Source organism: Heptranchias perlo, chromosome 41 (assembly GCF_035084215.1).
Source record: "Heptranchias perlo isolate sHepPer1 chromosome 41, sHepPer1.hap1, whole genome shotgun sequence".
Taxonomy (NCBI): domain Eukaryota; kingdom Metazoa; phylum Chordata; class Chondrichthyes; order Hexanchiformes; family Hexanchidae; genus Heptranchias; species Heptranchias perlo.
Genome location: NC_090365.1, coordinates 7,187,312 through 7,206,151, shown reverse-complemented (window position 1 = coordinate 7,206,151; position 18,840 = coordinate 7,187,312). Strand labels below are relative to the sequence as shown.

Genomic DNA, 18,840 nt, shown 5'->3' with positions numbered 1-18,840 from the left:
TTTGTAAAGATGTCAACTTTATCATGACAATTCTTAACAGAAGGAATATCACCCATTAGTCATCGGTGCTGTGATAGAACCTAAATTAGGTGACTTTATTTCAGAAACCTCACAAGTGATTGATTATGTTGGATTGTCAAAATTCAACATGCTGAAGAAAGGAATGAGGAATAACTGGGAAATAATTGATGCTTCAATTGGGATTATGTGTTTAATTGTCCTGCCTAAAAGAGGTATTTTATGTCATGGAAATAAATATAGTGGGAAGAAATGGGGAGGGGTTTGATCTATTGGAATTCTGTACACTCAAGACTGAATGGGAAGTAAGTGAGAAGAAATTTAAGGAAAGCTCCCTGCTACTTGTAGCAAGATGGGAAATATCTTTATAAAAAACATATTTACAGTTTCACGGAGCACTGGAATTCTACATAATGGGGGTGAATGAGAAGGGATTGGTCCATTGGAATTCCATACAATGAGATGTATGAGGGAATGATCCTTTGGGATTCTGCATAATGGGGGTGAATAAGAGATGTGTCGATTGGAATTGTACATAGTGAGAGTGAATGGGAAGGAGTTGGGTCCATTGTAAATTCTGTACAATAATACGGAGAAAATATTTCCTTTGGTGGGGGATCAAGAACAAGGGGACATCGTTTTAAAATTAGAGCAAAGCCATTCAGGAGTGAAACAAGGAAACACTTTTTCACACAAAGTGTGATAGAAATCTGGAACTCTCGCTCCCCAAAAATTTGTGGCTGCTGGGTCAATTGGATCTTTCAAATCTGAGATAGATAAATGGATTTTTGGTAGGTAAGGGTATCAAGGGAGTTGGAGCAAAGTGGGAAAATGGAGTTGAGGTGCAGGTCAGCCATGATCTAATTGAATGGCGGAGCAGGCTCAATGGGCTGAATGGCCTCCTCCTGTTCCTACGTTATCACTGAATAAACTTGCTAATTCATTGTGGGGAGCTCCATGTGCTACATTAAAGAAATGACAAATGTGTAATGAAGGGATTTTAGTTTTGGCTGAAACTATCAAAAGCTACATTGCAAATACAATGTCAGGCATTTGTTGGCTTTTTTAAAACATCCTTCAGGTGCTTCTAATTCTTTGATAATCTTTTTTTCCAGCTCGCTAGTCTGATCGACGATGGAAAGGCTCCTCTTCTATCTGCTGATACTCAGCATGGCAGTGAAGGCTCAGCTTTGCCCAAAGCGCTGCATCTGCCAAAACCTGTCTCCTTCCCTCGCGATCCTCTGTGCCAAAACTGGGCTTCTCTTCGTGCCTCCGTTTATTGACAGGAGAACTGTGGAGCTACGTCTGACTGATAACTTCATTACCACGGTCAGGAGGAAAGACTTTGCCAACATGACCAGTCTTGTTCACCTCACCCTGTCGAGGAATACAATCAGCCAGATCATGCCCTTTGCCTTTGGTGACCTGCGGGGGCTGCGTGCTCTTCACCTGGACAGTAACAGGCTCACCATTGTCAACAACGAACACTTCAAGGGCCTGGTGAACCTCCGGCATCTGATCCTTAGCAACAACCAGCTGCATTACATTTCTACCAGCTCTTTCGATGACTTTGTGACGTCTCTTGAAGATCTGGATCTGTCTTACAACAACTTGGAGAATCTGCCTTGGGAAACTATTGGGAAAATGACAAATGTCAACTCTCTCAGTCTGGACCATAATCTGATTGACTTTGTTCCAGAAGGGACTTTTTCTAACCTTCACAAATTGGCTCGATTGGACATGACATCCAATAAACTTCACAAGTTGCCCCCTGATCCCTTGTTTCTAAGAGTCCAAATGTATGCCAGAACAAAAGGTTCCCCACTGTCTTCACTTGTACTTAGCTTTGGTGGTAACCCATTACACTGCAACTGTGAACTGCTCTGGTTGAGACGCCTTACAAGGGAGGATGACCTGGAGACTTGTGCCTCACCGCCCCATTTAATGGGCAAATATTTCTGGTTTATCCCCGAGGAGGAGTTTACCTGCGATCCTCCACTGATCACTCGACACACGGCCAAGACTTTCGTCATGGAAGGTCAAAGTGCAACTTTGAAATGTAAAGCAGTGGGGGACCCAGACCCATTCATTCACTGGACCTCACCAGAAGGACGGCTAATCTCTAATTCATCGAGGGCCACCACCTATGAAAATGGGACACTGGATATCTTAATTGCCACCCCTAAAGACAGTGGAACTTTCACTTGTTTTGCCTCTAATGCTGCTGGAGACTCCATGGTCGAAGTTGAGCTGATTGTTAACCCTCTCCCCCATTTTGCCAACGGCACAAATAGCATCAAAGAACCAGATCCTGGTTCATCTGACATCACCACTTCCGCCAAGTCTGGTTCTCCACCTGTTGCTAACGACACAAAGACTCCACAGGATAAGAAGGTCATAGCGACTGATCTCACATCATCTTCGGTGCAGATTCGTTGGCCCTCACAGCGCAATATCCCTGGGATTCGCATGTACCAGATCCAGTATAACAGCTCCTCCGACGATGCACTCGTTTACAGGTAAATGCAACACTGATCACTTTTATTTCCCCAGAAGAAAAAATGCAGCAAAACACGCAACAGAATTCAGGACAACCTAACCAAGGGAATATTTAGACGCGGCGACATTGAGGTGTGATCCGAAACACAGCGCAAAATACTGGGAGCAAATGAGTTCTTCATGTCTGTTGGAAATTAGAAATTTCTCATTGAAAGTTTTTAATTGTGAAGATTTAATAAGCCAGTTATAATGCTGCTGGCAGACTAATGTCAAGCAGTTTCAGAGGTTCAATATCGGTGATGTAACCTCGGGAATGAGGTCAACGATTGGCACCAAAGCTGAGAGATGAGATTGCATCCAGGAGGTGGCTTCACACGGCGCAGTATAACTTTGATCTCATGGGAAAGCCAAGTTTAAAAAGTTCCCCAGCAGTTTAAATTTAATTTTTAAAAAGTTATTTTTTTTTTAGTGTTAGCTCTCTTTTTAGCAATATGATTTAACCAGCAAATGAGCTTCAATACTTGTGCAAAACTCCATTGCCACTGAGCAGAGTATGATGCACAGTCAGCAGTATAACTCTTGTCATTAGGGTATCAGTGCGAGACTGGTACCGGCAGTATAACCAGCAATTAAAGCCGGCGGGATGATAGTTAAAGAGCCAAATGTACCTCATTGAGGTCCTTAAGGCACTTTACCTGGGACAGATTACATGGTTAGAACAATGTTTAACTTACCTGGACAGCTTGCCCACCGCTTCTGATTCACGCCTGGCGAAACCAGGTGAAATAAAGTACATCCAAAACCATTGCACGAAGTTAAAACACAAAATCAACCTACCTTTCCACCCTGCTCCGATGTCCGATGTCTCTCTCTTCGATGTCCCCCGCTTCACCCCCCCCCCGAAGTACCCCCGATCTCCCCCGCTTCACCTCCCCGATATACCCCCAATCTCCCCCTCTTCACCTCACTGATGCCCCCCTGATCTCCCCCTCTTCACCCCCCCGATCTCCCCCTCTTCACCCCCCCGATCTCCCCCTCTTCACCTCCCCGATATGCCCCCGATCTCCCCCTCTTCACCTCACCGATGTCCCCCCTGATCTCCCCCTCTTCGCCTCCCCGATATGCCCCCGATCTCCCCCTCTTCACCTCCCCTATATCCCCCCAATCTCCCCCTCTTCACCTCCCCGATGTCCCTCCGATCTCCCCCTCTTCACCTCCCCTATATCCCCCCGATCTCCCCCTCTTCACCTCCCCTATATCCCCCCGATCTCCCCCTCTTCACCTCCCCTATATCCCCCCAAACTCCCCCTCTTCACCTCCCCGATGTTCCCCCGATCACCTCCTCTTCACCTCCCCGATATCCCCCTCTTCACCCCAATCTTCCCCTCTCCCCCAACCTTCCCCTTTCCCCCCCGATCTTTCCCTCATCCCCCTGATCTTCCCCTCTCTCCCTGCGATCTTCCATTCCCTCTCCCCGATCTTCCCCTTTCCCCCCCGATCTTCCCCTCTCCCCGATCTTCCCCTCTCTCCCCCCAATCTTCCCCTCCCTCTCCCCGATCTTCCACTCTCCCCCCCGATCGTCCCCTCTCCCCGATCTTCCCCTCTCTCCCCCCAATCTTCCCCTCCCTCTCCCCGATCTTCCACTCTCCCCCCCCCCCCCCCCGATCGTCCCCTCTCCCCGATCTTCCCCTCTCTCCCCCCAATCTTCCCCTCCCTCTCCCCGATCTTCCACTCTCCCCCCCCCCCCGATCGTCCCCTCTCCCCGATCTTCCCCTCTCTCCCCCCATTCTTCCCCTCTCTCCCCCCGATCTTTTCCTTTCCCCCCAATCTTCCGTTCCAGCACTGGGTGATGTCTCGCTCTCTCTCTTTCTCTTCCCCCCTCCCCCTCTCGCGTTGCAGCTCCTGACGGCAGTCAGCCTGTCAATCAGACTGGCTGCCGGGCGCGAAACCCAGCGAGGACGTTAATCACCATCAATTACGATGCGATCGCGTCGGAAACGGTAAGGTTCTTTTATTCGGGTTTGCCACGCGCGCCTTCACCTCCCCCTCCCTCTGCCAACCCACCACCATTTCAAAACTGAGCCCATTGTATTGCTGGGTTGTGCAATGCAACGTAACAGGCAGCATCACGGTGGGTGGATGTAGGTCCAACATGTCATGTCAGCTTCTGCCCTTAGTCATGTCGCTGCAAAGAGGCCCTGAGCAGGGACTTAGGGAAAATAGTCAGATGGGAATCGGGGCAAGAATCATCCCTGGGATACCATCACCTATCTCTTCCAAGGCAAATTGGTGGGACCTATCAGCAGATGCTGCCCATTCACCATTGTAAACTCCAATAGGATTATCTAAGATCATTCACTTCAGTTGGGCAATCCTCAACTTTGAGCAGGAGACAGCACTAAAATAAACCACACAAGGAGCTACTAAGCATTAGAATGAAGATGCAAAGTAGCCGCTGAGCGAGTAAGCAGTGGAAGGTCATTTGTACCCCACAAGCAAGGTCATCATCAGGACTGGGATAAAAATCCCACTGCAGTTCCTCAATGACTATTTTATTGGCATCACACAGTCATTTTAAAAAAAGGCATTGCAGTCCTGCACTGCCCATGAATCCTGCTCTATTAAAACCCAATTATATGAGATTGTTTTCAACCCTCTTTACAAGTGCTTAGCTGGGGACATATTGGGGTAGAAATCCTAAATAGGGATTTGGGTTAAAAGAATGAGCCTCAACATTTACATAAGGCACAAACTCCCAAATCAAAAGGCTCAAAGCATTTCATCCCAGGCCTTGCAAATGTGCATCTATCAGCTAGATGCCATCTCTTCTTAAAATCTCATGGTAGTTCTCAACTGTATCTATTTTTTACACCATAGAAGACTTTGACTTTAGCCTGCAGCACCCTTGGGGCACAGAATCCTGTCATGACTTTGAGCGGCCTTGGGGCCCGGATTCTTGCCAAGGCCTATTGACCGGGCCATGAAACATCTGTGTCAGGGCACTGACTGCAGGCCTGCAGCGAAGGTACAACTCCTGACATCAGCAGAGATATTTATCTGGGCAGTTTGAGCAAATGTACAGTGTCCTTTAAATGAGAATTGAGATCCAATTATAATTATGGAAAAAGTGAAAGTTCAGGATTCTCCTTAAACGAGAAGCTTCACAAAATTAGTTATCACTAACCGGCTTTGTAGGCTGAAGAGGGCAACGAGTGGACACACAGAAGGAGGCTCTTGATTTCTAGGCTGCTGTCTCACAGAGTGGCCAGTTCTGTTCTGAAGCAGAGAACGTCTTTCAGGGAAGTGGGAGAATGCAATATTGAGGGGGTGGGAGTGGGAGAATGCAATATTACAAAACTATTCTCGCAAAATGTGAAAGGAAATGGGGTTAGGGCAGATCATCCCTTTTAATGGTAGTAACTGCACAGGCAATATCAGCCGATAGACCTCCCCCTGTGCTGTTATTTCAATGATTTTGACTCCAGCTCCGAGCGCAGCTTGAGTACTCCTTCTGCGGACAGGCCTGTGTCCCAAAAGACTCTCGCCCCTCTTTTTTGTAGCAGCAGGAGTTGGGTTTCGATATGTGAAATCTCACCTCAAGTAGAGAAAACCGTGTTTACAATACTAGTCGACTGGGCATCAGGACCAGAAAGTGTACAGCTGGGTCTCGGGGCTCTGAGACTGCTCATGGTTCTTGCGGCCTTCAGTGACCAGAGTAAACAGTAATCTGTCCAGACTTCCACATAACCAGGTTAATCACCATACATACAGTAGTGATCGTGATGCAGTGATAATCGTGATACATATATCAGTGTTAATTGTGATACATACATAAGTGTTAATTGTGGTACATACATCAGTGTTAATTGTGGTATGGATATCAGTGTTAATTGTGGCACAAATATCAGTGTTAATTGTGGTACGTATATCAGTGTTAATTGTGGTATGTATATCTGTGTTAATTGTGGTACGTATATCTGTGATAATTGTGGTACATATATCAGTGTTAATTGTGGTACATATATTAGTGTTAATTGTGGTACATATATCAGTGTTAATTGTGGTATGTTCATCAGTGTTAATTGGCTGCTGAATTTGCCCACAACACAAGTTGCTGCACTTCAATTAATTCACTGTAGGTTTGAACCTGTTTAGGTTGAACCCAACCTGTATGACCCTGGTCTGATCTTCATACCTGCCTCTTCCTCCTTCATATTATCATCTGCCTTGGTCCCTGCCAACCCCACCATTGTTGAAACCTGTGTTTGATTCTACTCCCTCCCTCGGCTCCATCATTAGGGAGAGAGCCTTGAGTCATTACCCCCTCTGCACTCTGCAATACCCTCCTTAAACCCTTCTGCCTCTCTACCTCTCTCCCCATATTCAAAAGCCTCCTCAGAATCGACCTGTTTGTCTTTGCCTATGACACTTCCAATGGCTTTCTTGCCACCTGTTGCTTGTTGTCTGATTTCCCCCTGTGTGAGGCACCTTGGGATGTTTTGCTACATTAAAGGCGCTATGGAATTGCAAGTTGCTACGGTTCATCTAAAGTCCACAGAAGTGCATTTTTTCAGCAGGAATCAATGAGCAGTGTTCAGGAGTTGGATCAGAGACACCCACATAACAGTTAAGAGAGCCAACAAGTCTCTGAGTTCACTGCAGTGTCTCTGAACTCACTGCCAAAGCAAGGGTCTGTTCTTCATTCATACTCCCCCTTCCCATATTCTGTGCTATTTTCTTTTCATTGAGAAAATGAAAGGGAGAGTCAATGCCCACAGCAGAGGACAGCAGAAAGCACAAAACACTAGGAGAGAAGCTGATAAATCAAGAAGTAGTGGTCAGTGATACCAAGATGGGTTTTAAAAGCCTGTAGATCGGAGGAGACAGTAGAATGGGTCTTGGTTATTGTGAGGAAGCAAGGAGGGGGAAGAGCATGTGAAGTAGCGTATCTGGAGCATGTTCAGGCCCTAGTAATATTAATAAAGAAGAACAGACAGTAAAGTGATAAATGTATTCATCGTTTCAGGATAGGTGCAGTGGGCTGAGTAATTTGCTCAGGATGGAATATAGAGCAGGGAGTGAGATGGCAGCATGGAGTGGAGAAGATGGCATATCAGTGTGCACAATACATCGCAGACATTTTAAACAGACAGGCACTCATTAGTAATACGAGTGCAGAATGGACAGTTCCTCACACTCCAACTAATCATTTCTGTGGCATTTTAAATTTGACACCAAGCCAAAGGAAGAGACATCAGGACAGGTAACCAATAGTTTGGTCAAAGGGGACGGTTTTAAAGAGAGTCTTAAGGCGGAGAGAGAGGTGGAGAGACAGAGAGGTTTAAGAAGGGAATTCCAAATCTTCGGGACTAGACGGCTGAAGTCACGACCACCAAAGGAGGGGCGAAGGAAATCGGGGATGCACAAGAGACCAGAATTGGAGGAACGCAGAGATCTCGGAGGGTTGTAAGACTGGAGGAAGTTACAGAGATATGTGGAACCTGACATGATGTCTTCGGATGATGTCACTGAGGGGCAACATGCAGTTGAGGAGGGGGCAAAGGATAGATCTTTGGGGGAACTCCAGAGGTAAAAGTATGGGAACGGGAAGAGAAGCTTTTCGCTTCTGAAGCAAACAAACTGTAAAAAGTTCTGACACATGAAAGTGTTCATTTATAAAATATAAGATGTTGCTTGTATTCACTTCCATCTCACACTTTATTTAATAAGTGACTGAATTGGCATTCCATTATAAATCGCACTTCATGAAATATACAAGGTCCATTTATAAATCATGCAGTATTCCAATAAATGTCTACTTTCATTCATTCATGCATATTTGACAGAATTTAGTTCCTCGAGTTGTCAGATTGGACTTAGTCCATCCAGCAGTTATGGTGAACAGGAAGTTAATGAACAGCCTGCAATCACTAAAGTCAGGTTATTAGAGGCTATCAAGGGTTCAGTCCTCTCCCGATTGCCCAGTCGCGAAGTGTATTCACCCTGAAGAATTTTCCGTACTGAGTTAGATAATTCCACGCAGTTACAGCGGACAATGAGGAAACCCCCTCCCCCAGCAGAAATTCACCCTCCTGAATTTCTATCAAGTGATTCCTTCTGCAAATTGCACGTGTGAGTGCCTGGGTGAGGAGAAGGTGGGAGTTTGTTTGTGAGGTGTCCACGGTCAGGTTTCTTGTTGATACCCACTGACACGTCTCGCGAATGAAGAGTGACCACTCGGGGGGAGTGTTGGTGGATGGTTGGCGCTGGTTGGACCGACCGAGCGAGACTCACGCAAATCGGGTGCGAGCCAATCGGTGGCCAGTTACACTCTTCCGTTAAAGTCAATGGAAAGAAGATCATCAGGGATGTAAAACCAACAGCTGATTCGCTAACGCCAGCGCCGTTCGAAGAGGAGGTGAGAAAGTTTGGAGGGAAATGGTTTTTTAGAAGGTACTTTTTCTGCAAACGCATCTGGATTTACAGATTGGGGAGAACATCTGTAAAGGGTACACTGGCTTAATCAGCAATGCGTTAAACATGAAGACGCATGATACAGGCTCAGTGATATATTAAGAGCCCACATGACCATAATACAGGGTGTCAGAAAGGCAAACATCTGCCTCATGACATTAGTAATGAGAAGAAACCAGACCAGGTGGAGAATGTGCCTCAATCCCAAGGCTTGAACTCTAAATCAGTTCATTTCCAGACAGGCTTCATGTCCTTCACTTCCTTGAACTAGGAAGGAAGGTCCGCCTTGAATCTTGGCTTTCCCTATCTGGGGTTCCAACTTATGGGATGGTCTACACATCAGTGACAGACACCCAGGCTCCCCATCGAAGGTTAAGTGGATAACTGCATCAGCCCAGGTGCTGGTTTCATTTAGGGCAGTGATGGGAATGCGATCCTTGGATTAGGGAGGTGAAGATTTGGCCAGGGATCCGGGTCACTATAAAGGAACCCTGAGTGGAAAGTGATTGTGACGTTGAGTGGAGACAGGTTCAGGCATGTGATGCTCTCTGTGAAGATTAGCCTGTTGATAGTCACTGTCCTGGGCTTATTCTTGGGTAATGTACCTGAGGCCTGATGGAGTCCGTGGAACTAAACCTCTTACAGCAACTCTGGGACACTGTCCCCGGTGCAGTAACTCTGGGACAATGTCCCCGGTGCAGAAACTCTGGGACACCGTCCCTAATGCAGTAACTCTGGGACAATGTCCCTAATGCAGCAACTCTGGGACACTGTCCCTAATGCAGCAACTCTGGGACACTGTCCCCGGTGCAGTAACTCTGGGACAATGTCCCCGGTGCAGTAACTCTGGGACACCGTCCCTAATGCAGTAACTCTGGGACAATGTCCCTAATGCAGCAACTCTGGGATACTGTCCCCGGTGCAGTAACTCTGGGACACTGTCCCTAATGCAGTAACTCTGGGACACTGTCCCCGGTGCAGTAACTCTGGGACACTGTCCCTAATGCAGTAACTCTGGGACAATGTCCCTAATGCAGCAACTCTGGGACACTGTCCCCGATGCAGTAACTCTGGGACACTGTCCCCGGTGCAGTAACTCTGGGACACCGTCCCTAATGCAGTAACTCTGGGACAATGTCCCCGGTGCAGTAACTCTGGGACACTGTCCCTAATGCAGTAACTCTGGGACACTGTCCCTAATGCAGTAACTCTGGGACACTGTACCCGGTGCAGTAACTCTGGGACACTGTTCCCGGTGCAGTAACTCTGGGACACTGTCCCTAATGCAGTAACTCTGGGACACTGTCCCTGGTGCAGTAACTCTGGGACACTGTCCCTAATGCAGTAACTCTGGGACAATGTCCCTAATGCAGCAACTCTGGGACACTGTCCCCGATGCAGTAACTCTGGGACACTGTCCCCGGTGCAGTAACTCTGGGACACCGTCCCTAATGCAGTAACTCTGGGACAATGTCCCCGGTGCAGTAACTCTGGGACACTGTCCCTAATGCAGTAACTCTGGGACACTGTCCCTAATGCAGTAACTCTGGGACACTGTCCCCGGTGCAGTAACTCTGGGACACTGTCCCCGGTGCAGTAACTCTGGGACACTGTCCCCGGTGCAGTAACTCTGGGACACTGTCCCCGATGCAGTGACTCTGGGACACTGTCCCTAATGCAGTAACTCTGGGACACTGTCCCCGGTGCAGTAACTCTGGGACACTGTCCCCGATGCAGTGACTCTGGGGCACTGTCCCCGATGCAGTGACTCTGGGACACTGTCCCCGATGCAGTGACTCTGGGACACTGTCCCCGATGCAGTAACTCTGGGACACTGTCCCCGATGCAGTAACTCTGGGGCACTGTCCCCGATGCAGTAACTCTGGGACACTGTCCCCGATGCAGTGACTCTGGGACACTGTCCCCGATGCAGTAACTCTGGGACACTGTCCCCGATGCAGTAACTCTGGGATACTGTCCCCGATGCAGTAACTCTGGGACACTGTCCCCGATGCAGTAACTCTGGGGCACTGTCCCCGATGCAGTGACTCTGGGACACTGTCCCCGATGCAGTGACTCTGGGACACTGTCCCCGATGCAGTAACTCTGGGACACTGTCCCCGATGCAGTAACTCTGGGACACTGTCCCCGATGCAGTAACTCTGGGACACTGTCCCCGGTGCAGTAACTCTGGGACACTGTCCCCGAAGCAGTAACTCTGGGACACTGTCCCTGATGCAGTAACTCTGGGACACTGTCCCCGGTGCAGTAACTCTGGGACACTGTCCCCGGTGCAGTAACTCTGGGACACTGTCCCCGGTGCAGTGACTCTGGGACACTGTCCCCGGTGCAGTAACTCTGGGACACTGTCCCCGATGCAGTGACTCTGGGACACTGTCCCCGGTGCAGTAACTCTGGGACACTGTCCCCGATACAGTAACTCTGGGACACTGTCCCCGATACAGTAACTCTGGGACACTGTCCCCGGTGCATTAACTCTGGGACACTGTCCCTAATGCAGTAACTCTGGGACACTGCCCCCGGTGCAGTAACTCTGGGACACTGTCCCCGGTGCAGTAACTCTGGGACACTGTCCCTAATGCAGTAACTCTGGGACACTGTCCCTAATGCAGTAACTCTGGGACACTGTCCCCAATGCAGTAACTCTGGGACACTGTCCCCAATGCAGTAACTCTGGGACACTGTCCCCGATGCAGTAACTCTGGGACATTGCCCTCGGTGCAGTAACTCTGGGACACTGTCCCCGATGCAGTAACTCTGGGACACTGTCCCTAATGCAGTAACTCTGGGACACTGTCCCCGATGCAGTAACTCTGGGACACTGTCCCCGGTGCAGTAACTCTGGGACACTGTCCCTAATGCAGTAACTCTGGGACACTGTCCCTAATGCAGTAACTCTGGGACACTGTCCCCGGTGCAGTAACTCTGGGACACTGTCCCTAATGCAGTAACTCTGGGACACTGCCCCCGGTGCAGTAACTCTGGGACACTGTCCCTAATGCAGTAACTCTGGGACACTGTCCCTAATGCAGTAACTCTGGGACACTGTCCCCGATGCAGTAACTCTGGGACACTGTCCCTAATGCAGTAACTCTGGGACACTGTCCCCGATGCAGTAACTCTGGGACACTGTCCCTAATGCAGTAACTCTGGGACACTGTCCCCGATGCAGTAACTCTGTGACACTGTCCCTAATGCAGTAACTCTGGGACACTGTCCCTAATGCAGTAACTCTGGGACACTGTCCCTAATGCAGTAACTCTGGGACACTGTCCCCGATGCAGTAACTCTGAGACACTGTCCCCGGTGCAGTAACTCTGGGACACTGTCCCCGATGCAGTAACTCTGGGACACTGTCCCTAATGCAGTAACTCTGGGACACTGTCCCCGATGCAGTAACTCTGAGACACTGTCCCCGGTGCAGTAACTCTGGGACACTGTCCCCGATGCAGTAACTCTGGGACACTGTCCCTAATGCAGTAACTCTGGGACAATGTCCCTAATGCAGCAACTCTGGGACACTGTCCCCGATGCAGTAACTCTGGGACACTGTCCCCGGTGCAGTAACTCTGGGACACCGTCCCTAATGCAGTAACTCTGGGACAATGTCCCCGGTGCAGTAACTCTGGGACACTGTCCCTAATGCAGTAACTCTGGGACACTGTCCCCGGTGCAGTAACTCTGGGACACTGTCCCCGGTGCAGTAACTCTGGGACACTGTCCCCGGTGCAGTAACTCTGGGACACTGTCCCCGGTGCAGTGACTCTGGGACACTGTCCCCGATGCAGTGACTCTGGGACACTGTCCCTAATGCAGTAACTCTGGGACACTGTCCCCGATGCAGTAACTCTGGGACACTGTACCTAATGCAGTAACTCTGGGACACTGTCCCCGGTGCAGTAACTCTGGGACACTGTCCCCGATGCAGTAACTCTGGGACACTGTCCCCGATGCAGTAACTCTGGGGCACTGTCCCCGATGCAGTGACTCTGGGACACTGTCCCCGATGCAGTGACTCTGGGACACTGTCCCCGATGCAGTAACTCTGGGACACTGTCCCCGATGCAGTAACTCTGGGACACTGTCCCCGGTGCAGTAACTCTGGGACACTGTCCCCGATGCAGTAACTCTGGGACACTGTCCCCAATGCAGTAACTCTGGGACACTGTCCCCGGTGCAGTAACTCTGGGACACTGTCCCCGGTGCAGTAACTCTGGGACACTGTCCCCGATACAGTAACTCTGGGACACTGTCCCCGGTGCAGTAACTCTGGGACACTGTCCCTGGTGCAGTAACTCTGGGACACTGTCCCCGGTGCAGTAACTCTGGGACACTGTCCCCGATACAGTAACTCTGGGACACTGTCCCCGATACAGTAACTCTGGGACACTGTCCCCGGTGCAGTAACTCTGGGACACTGTCCCTAATGCAGTAACTCTGGGACACTGCCCCCGGAGCAGTAACTCTGGGACACTGTCCCCGGTGCAGTAACTCTGGGACACTGTCCCTAATGCAGTAACTCTGGGACACTGTCCCTAATGCAGTAACTCTGGGACACTGTCCCCAATGCAGTAACTCTGGGACACTGTCCCCAATGCAGTAACTCTGGGACACTGTCCCCGATGCAGTAACTCTGGGACATTGCCCCCGGTGCAGTAACTCTGGGACACTGTCCCCGATGCAGTAACTCTGGGACACTGTCCCTAATGCAGTAACTCTGGGACACTGTCCCCGATGCAGTAACTCTGGGACACTGTCCCCGGTGCAGTAACTCTGGGACACTGTCCCTAATGCAGTAACTCTGGGACACTGTCCCTAATGCAGTAACTCTGGGACACTGTCCCCGGTGCAGTAACTCTGGGACACTGTCCCTAATGCAGTAACTCTGGGACACTGCCCCCGGTGCAGTAACTCTGGGACACTGTCCCTAATGCAGTAACTCTGGGACACTGCCCCCGGTGCAGTAACTCTGGGACACTGTCCCTAATGCAGTAACTCTGGGACACTGTCCCCGATGCAGTAACTCTGGGACACTGTCCCTAATGCAGTAACTCTGGGACACTGTCCCCGATGCAGTAACTCTGGGACACTGTCCCTAATGCAGTAACTCTGGGACACTGTCCCCGATGCAGTAACTCTGTGACACTGTCCCTAATGCAGTAACTCTGGGACACTGTCCCTAATGCAGTAACTCTGGGACACTGTCCCTAATGCAGTAACTCTGGGACACTGTCCCCGATGCAGTAACTCTGAGACACTGTCCCCGGTGCAGTAACTCTGGGACACTGTCCCCGATGCAGTAACTCTGGGACACTGTCCCTAATGCAGTAACTCTGGGACACTGTCCCCGATTCAGTAACTCTGAGACACTGTCCCCGGTGCAGTAACTCTGGGACACTGTCCCCGATGCAGTAACTCTGGGACACTGTCCCTAATGCAGTAACTCTGGGACAATGTCCCTAATGCAGCAACTCTGGGACACTGTCCCCGATGCAGTGACTCTGGGACACTGTCCCCGGTGCAGTAACTCTGGGACACCGTCCCTAATGCAGTAACTCTGGGACAATGTCCCCGGTGCAGTAACTCTGGGACACTGTCCCTAATGCAGTAACTCTGGGACACTGTCCCTAATGCAGTAACTCTGGGACACTGTCCCCGGTGCAGTAACTCTGGGACACTGTCCCCGGTGCAGTAACTCTGGGACACTGTCCCCGGTGCAGTAACTCTGGGACACTGTCCCCGATGCAGTAACTCTGGGACACTGTCCCCGATGCAGTAACTCTGGGGCACTGTCCCCGATGCAGTGACTCTGGGACACTGTCCCCGATGCAGTGACTCTGGGACACTGTCCCCGATGCAGTAACTCTGGGACACTGTCCCCGATGCAGTAACTCTGGGACACTGTCCCCGGTGCAGTAACTCTGGGACACTGTCCCCGATGCAGTAACTCTGGGACACTGTCCCCAATGCAGTAACTCTGGGACACTGTCCCCGGTGCAGTAACTCTGGGACACTGTCCCCGGTGCAGTAACTCTGGGACACTGTCCCCGATACAGTAACTCTGGGACACTGTCCCCGGTGCAGTAACTCTGGGACACTGTCCCCGGTGCAGTAACTCTGGGACACTGTCCCCGGTGCAGTAACTCTGGGACACTGTCCCCGATGCAGTGACTCTGGGACACTGTCCCCGGTGCAGTAACTCTGGGACACTGTCCCCGATACAGTAACTCTGGGACACTGTCCCCGATACAGTAACTCTGGGACACTGTCCCCGGTGCAGTAACTCTGGGACACTGTCCCTAATGCAGTAACTCTGGGACACTGCCCCCGGTGCAGTAACTCTGGGACACTGTCCCTAATGCAGTAACTCTGGGACACTGTCCCCAGTGCAGTAACTCTGGGACACTGTCCCTAATGCAGTAACTCTGGGACACTGTCCCTAATGCAGTAACTCTGGGACACTGTCCCCAATGCAGTAACTCTGGGACACTGTCCCCGATGCAGTAACTCTGGGACACTGTCCCCGATGCAGTAACTCTGGGACATTGCCCCCGGTGCAGTAACTCTGGGACACTGTCCCTAATGCAGTAACTCTGGGACACTGTCCCTAATGCAGTAACTCTGGGACACTGTCCCCGGTGCAGTAACTCTGGGACACTGTCCCTAATGCAGTAACTCTGGGACACTGTCCCCGATGCAGTAACTCTGGGACACTGTCCCCGGTGCAGTAACTCTGGGACACTGTCCCTAATGCAGTAACTCTGGGACACTGTCCCTAATGCAGTAACTCTAGGACACTGTCCCCGGTGCAGTAACTCTGGGACACTGTCCCTAATGCAGTAACTCTGGGACACTGCCCCCGGTGCAGTAACTCTTGGACACTGTCCCTAATGCAGTAACTCTGGGACACTGCCCCCGGTGCAGTAACTCTGGGACACTGTCCCTAATGCAGTAACTCTGGGACACTGTCCCCGATGCAGTAACTCTGGGACACTGTCCCTAATGCAGTAACTCTGGGACACTGTCCCCGATGCAGTAACTCTGGGACACTGTCCCTAATGCAGTAACTCTGTGACACTGTCCCCGATGCAGTAACTCTGTGACACTGTCCCTAATGCAGTAACTCTGGGACACTGTCCCTAATGCAGTAACTCTGGGACACTGTCCCTAATGCAGTAACTCTGGGACACTGTCCCCGATGCAGTAACTCTGAGACACTGTCCCCGGTGCAGTAACTCTGGGACACTGTCCCCGATGCAGTAACTCTGTGACACTGTCCCTAATGCAGTAACTCTGGGACACTGTCCCTAATGCAGTAACTCTGGGACACTGTCCCTAATGCAGTAACTCTGGGACACTGTCCCCGATGCAGTAACTCTGAGACACTGTCCCCGGTGCAGTAACTCTGGGACACTGTCCCCGATGCAGTAACTCTGGGACACTGTCCCTAATGCAGTAACTCTGGGACACTGTCCCCGGTGCAGTAACTCTGGGACACTGTCCCCGGTGCAGTGACTCTGGGACACTGTCCCCGGTGCAGTAACTCTGCGACACTGTCCCCGGTGCAGTAACTCTGGGACACTGTCCCTAATGCAGTAACTCTGGGACACTGTCCCTAATGCAGTAACTCTGGGACACTGTCCCTAATGCAGTAACTCTGGGACACTGTCCCTAATGCAGTAACTCTGGGACACTGTCCCTAATGCAGTAACTCTGGGACACTGTCCCCGATGCAGTAACTCTGGGACACTGTCCCCGGTGCAGTAACTCTGGGACACTGTCCCTAATGCAGTAACTCTGGGACACTGTCCCTGATGCAGTGACTCTGGGACACTGTCCCCGATACAGTAACTCTGGGACACTGTCCCCGATGCAGTAACTCTGGGACACTGTCCCCGATGCAGTAATGGGAAAACAGAACAATGTTCCCACCTTGTATCTTAAATGAGACAAAACTCTCCCTTTATTGAAACATAGAAACATAGAAAATAGAAGCAAGAGTAGGCCATTCGGCCCTTCGGGCCTGCTCCATCATTCAAAATGATCATGACTGATCGTCTAATTCAATTCCTGTTCCTGCTTTCTCCCCATAACCCTTGATCCCTTTAGCATTAAGAAATATATCTATCTCCTTCTTGAATACATCCAATGACTTGGCCTCCACAGCCTTCTGTGGTAGAGAATTCCACAGGTTCACCACCCTCTGAGTGAAGAAATTTCTCCTCATCTCGGTTCTAAATGGCACACCCCGTATCCTGAGACTGTGACCCCTGGTTCTGGACTCCCCAGCCATCGGGAACATCCTCCCTGCATCTAGTCTGTTACAATTTTATATGTTTCGATGAGATCACCTCTCATTCTTCTAAACTCTAGTGACTATAGGCCTAGTCCACCCAATCTCTCCTCATACTTCAGTCCTGCCATCCCAGGAATCAGTCTGGTAAACCTTCGTTGCACTCCCTCCATGGCAAGGACATCCTTCCTCAGATAAGGAGACCAAAACTTCACACAATACTCTAGATGTGGTCTTACCAAGGCCCTGTATAACTGCAGGAAGACATCCCTGCTCCTGTACTCAAATCCTCTTGCAATGAAGGCCAACAAACCATTCGCCTTCCTAACTGCTTGCTGCATCTGAATGCTCGCTTTCAGCGACTGGTGTACAAGGACACCCAGGTCTCGTTGCACCTCCCCTTTTCCCAATCTATCACCATTCAGATAATAATCTGCCTTTACAACCAAAGTGGATAACCTCACATTTATCCACATTATACTGCATCTGCCATGTTCTTGCCCACTCACCCAACTTGTCTAAATCACATTGGAGCCTCTTTGCACCCTCCTCACAGCTCACATTCCACCCCAGCTTTGTGTCATCTGCAAATTTGGAAATGTTACATTTAGTTCCCTCATCCAAATCGTTGATATATATTGTGAATAGCTGGGGCCCAAGCACTGATCCCTGCGGTACCCCACTAGTCACTGCCTGCCACCCGGAAAAAGACCCGTTTATTCCTACTCTCTGTTTCCTGTCTGTCAACCAATTCTCAATCCATGCCAGTATATTCCCCCCAATCCCATGTGCTTTAATTTTGCACACTAACCTCTTATGTGGGACCTTATCAAAGGCCTTCTGAAAATCCAAATACACCACATCCACTGGTTCTCCCCTATCTATTCTACTAGTTACATCCTCAAAAAACTCCAGTAGATTTGTTAAGCATGATTTCCCTTTCATAAACCCATGCTGACTTTGTCCAATCCCGTTAATGCCCTCCAAGTGTTCTGTTATCACATCTTTTATAATAGACTCTTGCATTTTCCCCACTACTGATGTTAGGCTAACTGGTCTGTAATTCCCTGTTTTTTCTCTCTCTCCTTTTTTAAATAGTGGGGTCACATTTGCCACCCTCCAATCTGTAGGAACTGTTCCAGAGTCTATAGAATTTTGGAAGATGATCACCAATGCATCCACTATTTCCAGGGCCACTTCCTTTAGTACTCTGGGATGTAGATTATCAGGCCCTGGGGATTTGTCAGCCTTTAGCTCCATTAATTTCCCTAGCACTATTTTTTAACTAATACTGGTTTCCTTCAGTTCCTCCCTCTCACTAGACCCTTGGTTCCCTAACATTTCCAGAAGGTTATTTGTGTCCTCCTTTGTGAAGACAGAACCAAAGTATGTGTTTAATTGTCCTGCCATTTCTTTGTTCCCCATTATAATTTCCCCCATTTCTGACTGTAAGGGACCTGCATTTGTCTTCACTAATCTTTTTCTCTTGACATATTTATAGAAACTTTTACAGTCAGTTTTTATGTTCCCTGCTA

The 18,840-nt window shown here is 49.7% G+C and overlaps 1 protein-coding gene across 1 annotated transcript in view; it reads left to right on the top strand.

Moving 5' to 3' along the window:
• Positions 1–1,143: 1,143 nt before the first annotated feature.
• The window catches only part of LOC137305834 (leucine-rich repeat and fibronectin type III domain-containing protein 1-like protein), a 52,834-nt gene continuing 35,137 nt past the window's right edge, over positions 1,144–18,840 (top strand). Inside the window, exon 1 of the mRNA XM_067974760.1 lies at positions 1,144–2,537. Coding sequence (XP_067830861.1) covers positions 1,153–2,537 — 1,385 coding nt within the window. The 5' untranslated portion in view covers positions 1,144–1,152. The remainder of the gene's footprint in view (positions 2,538–18,840) is intronic.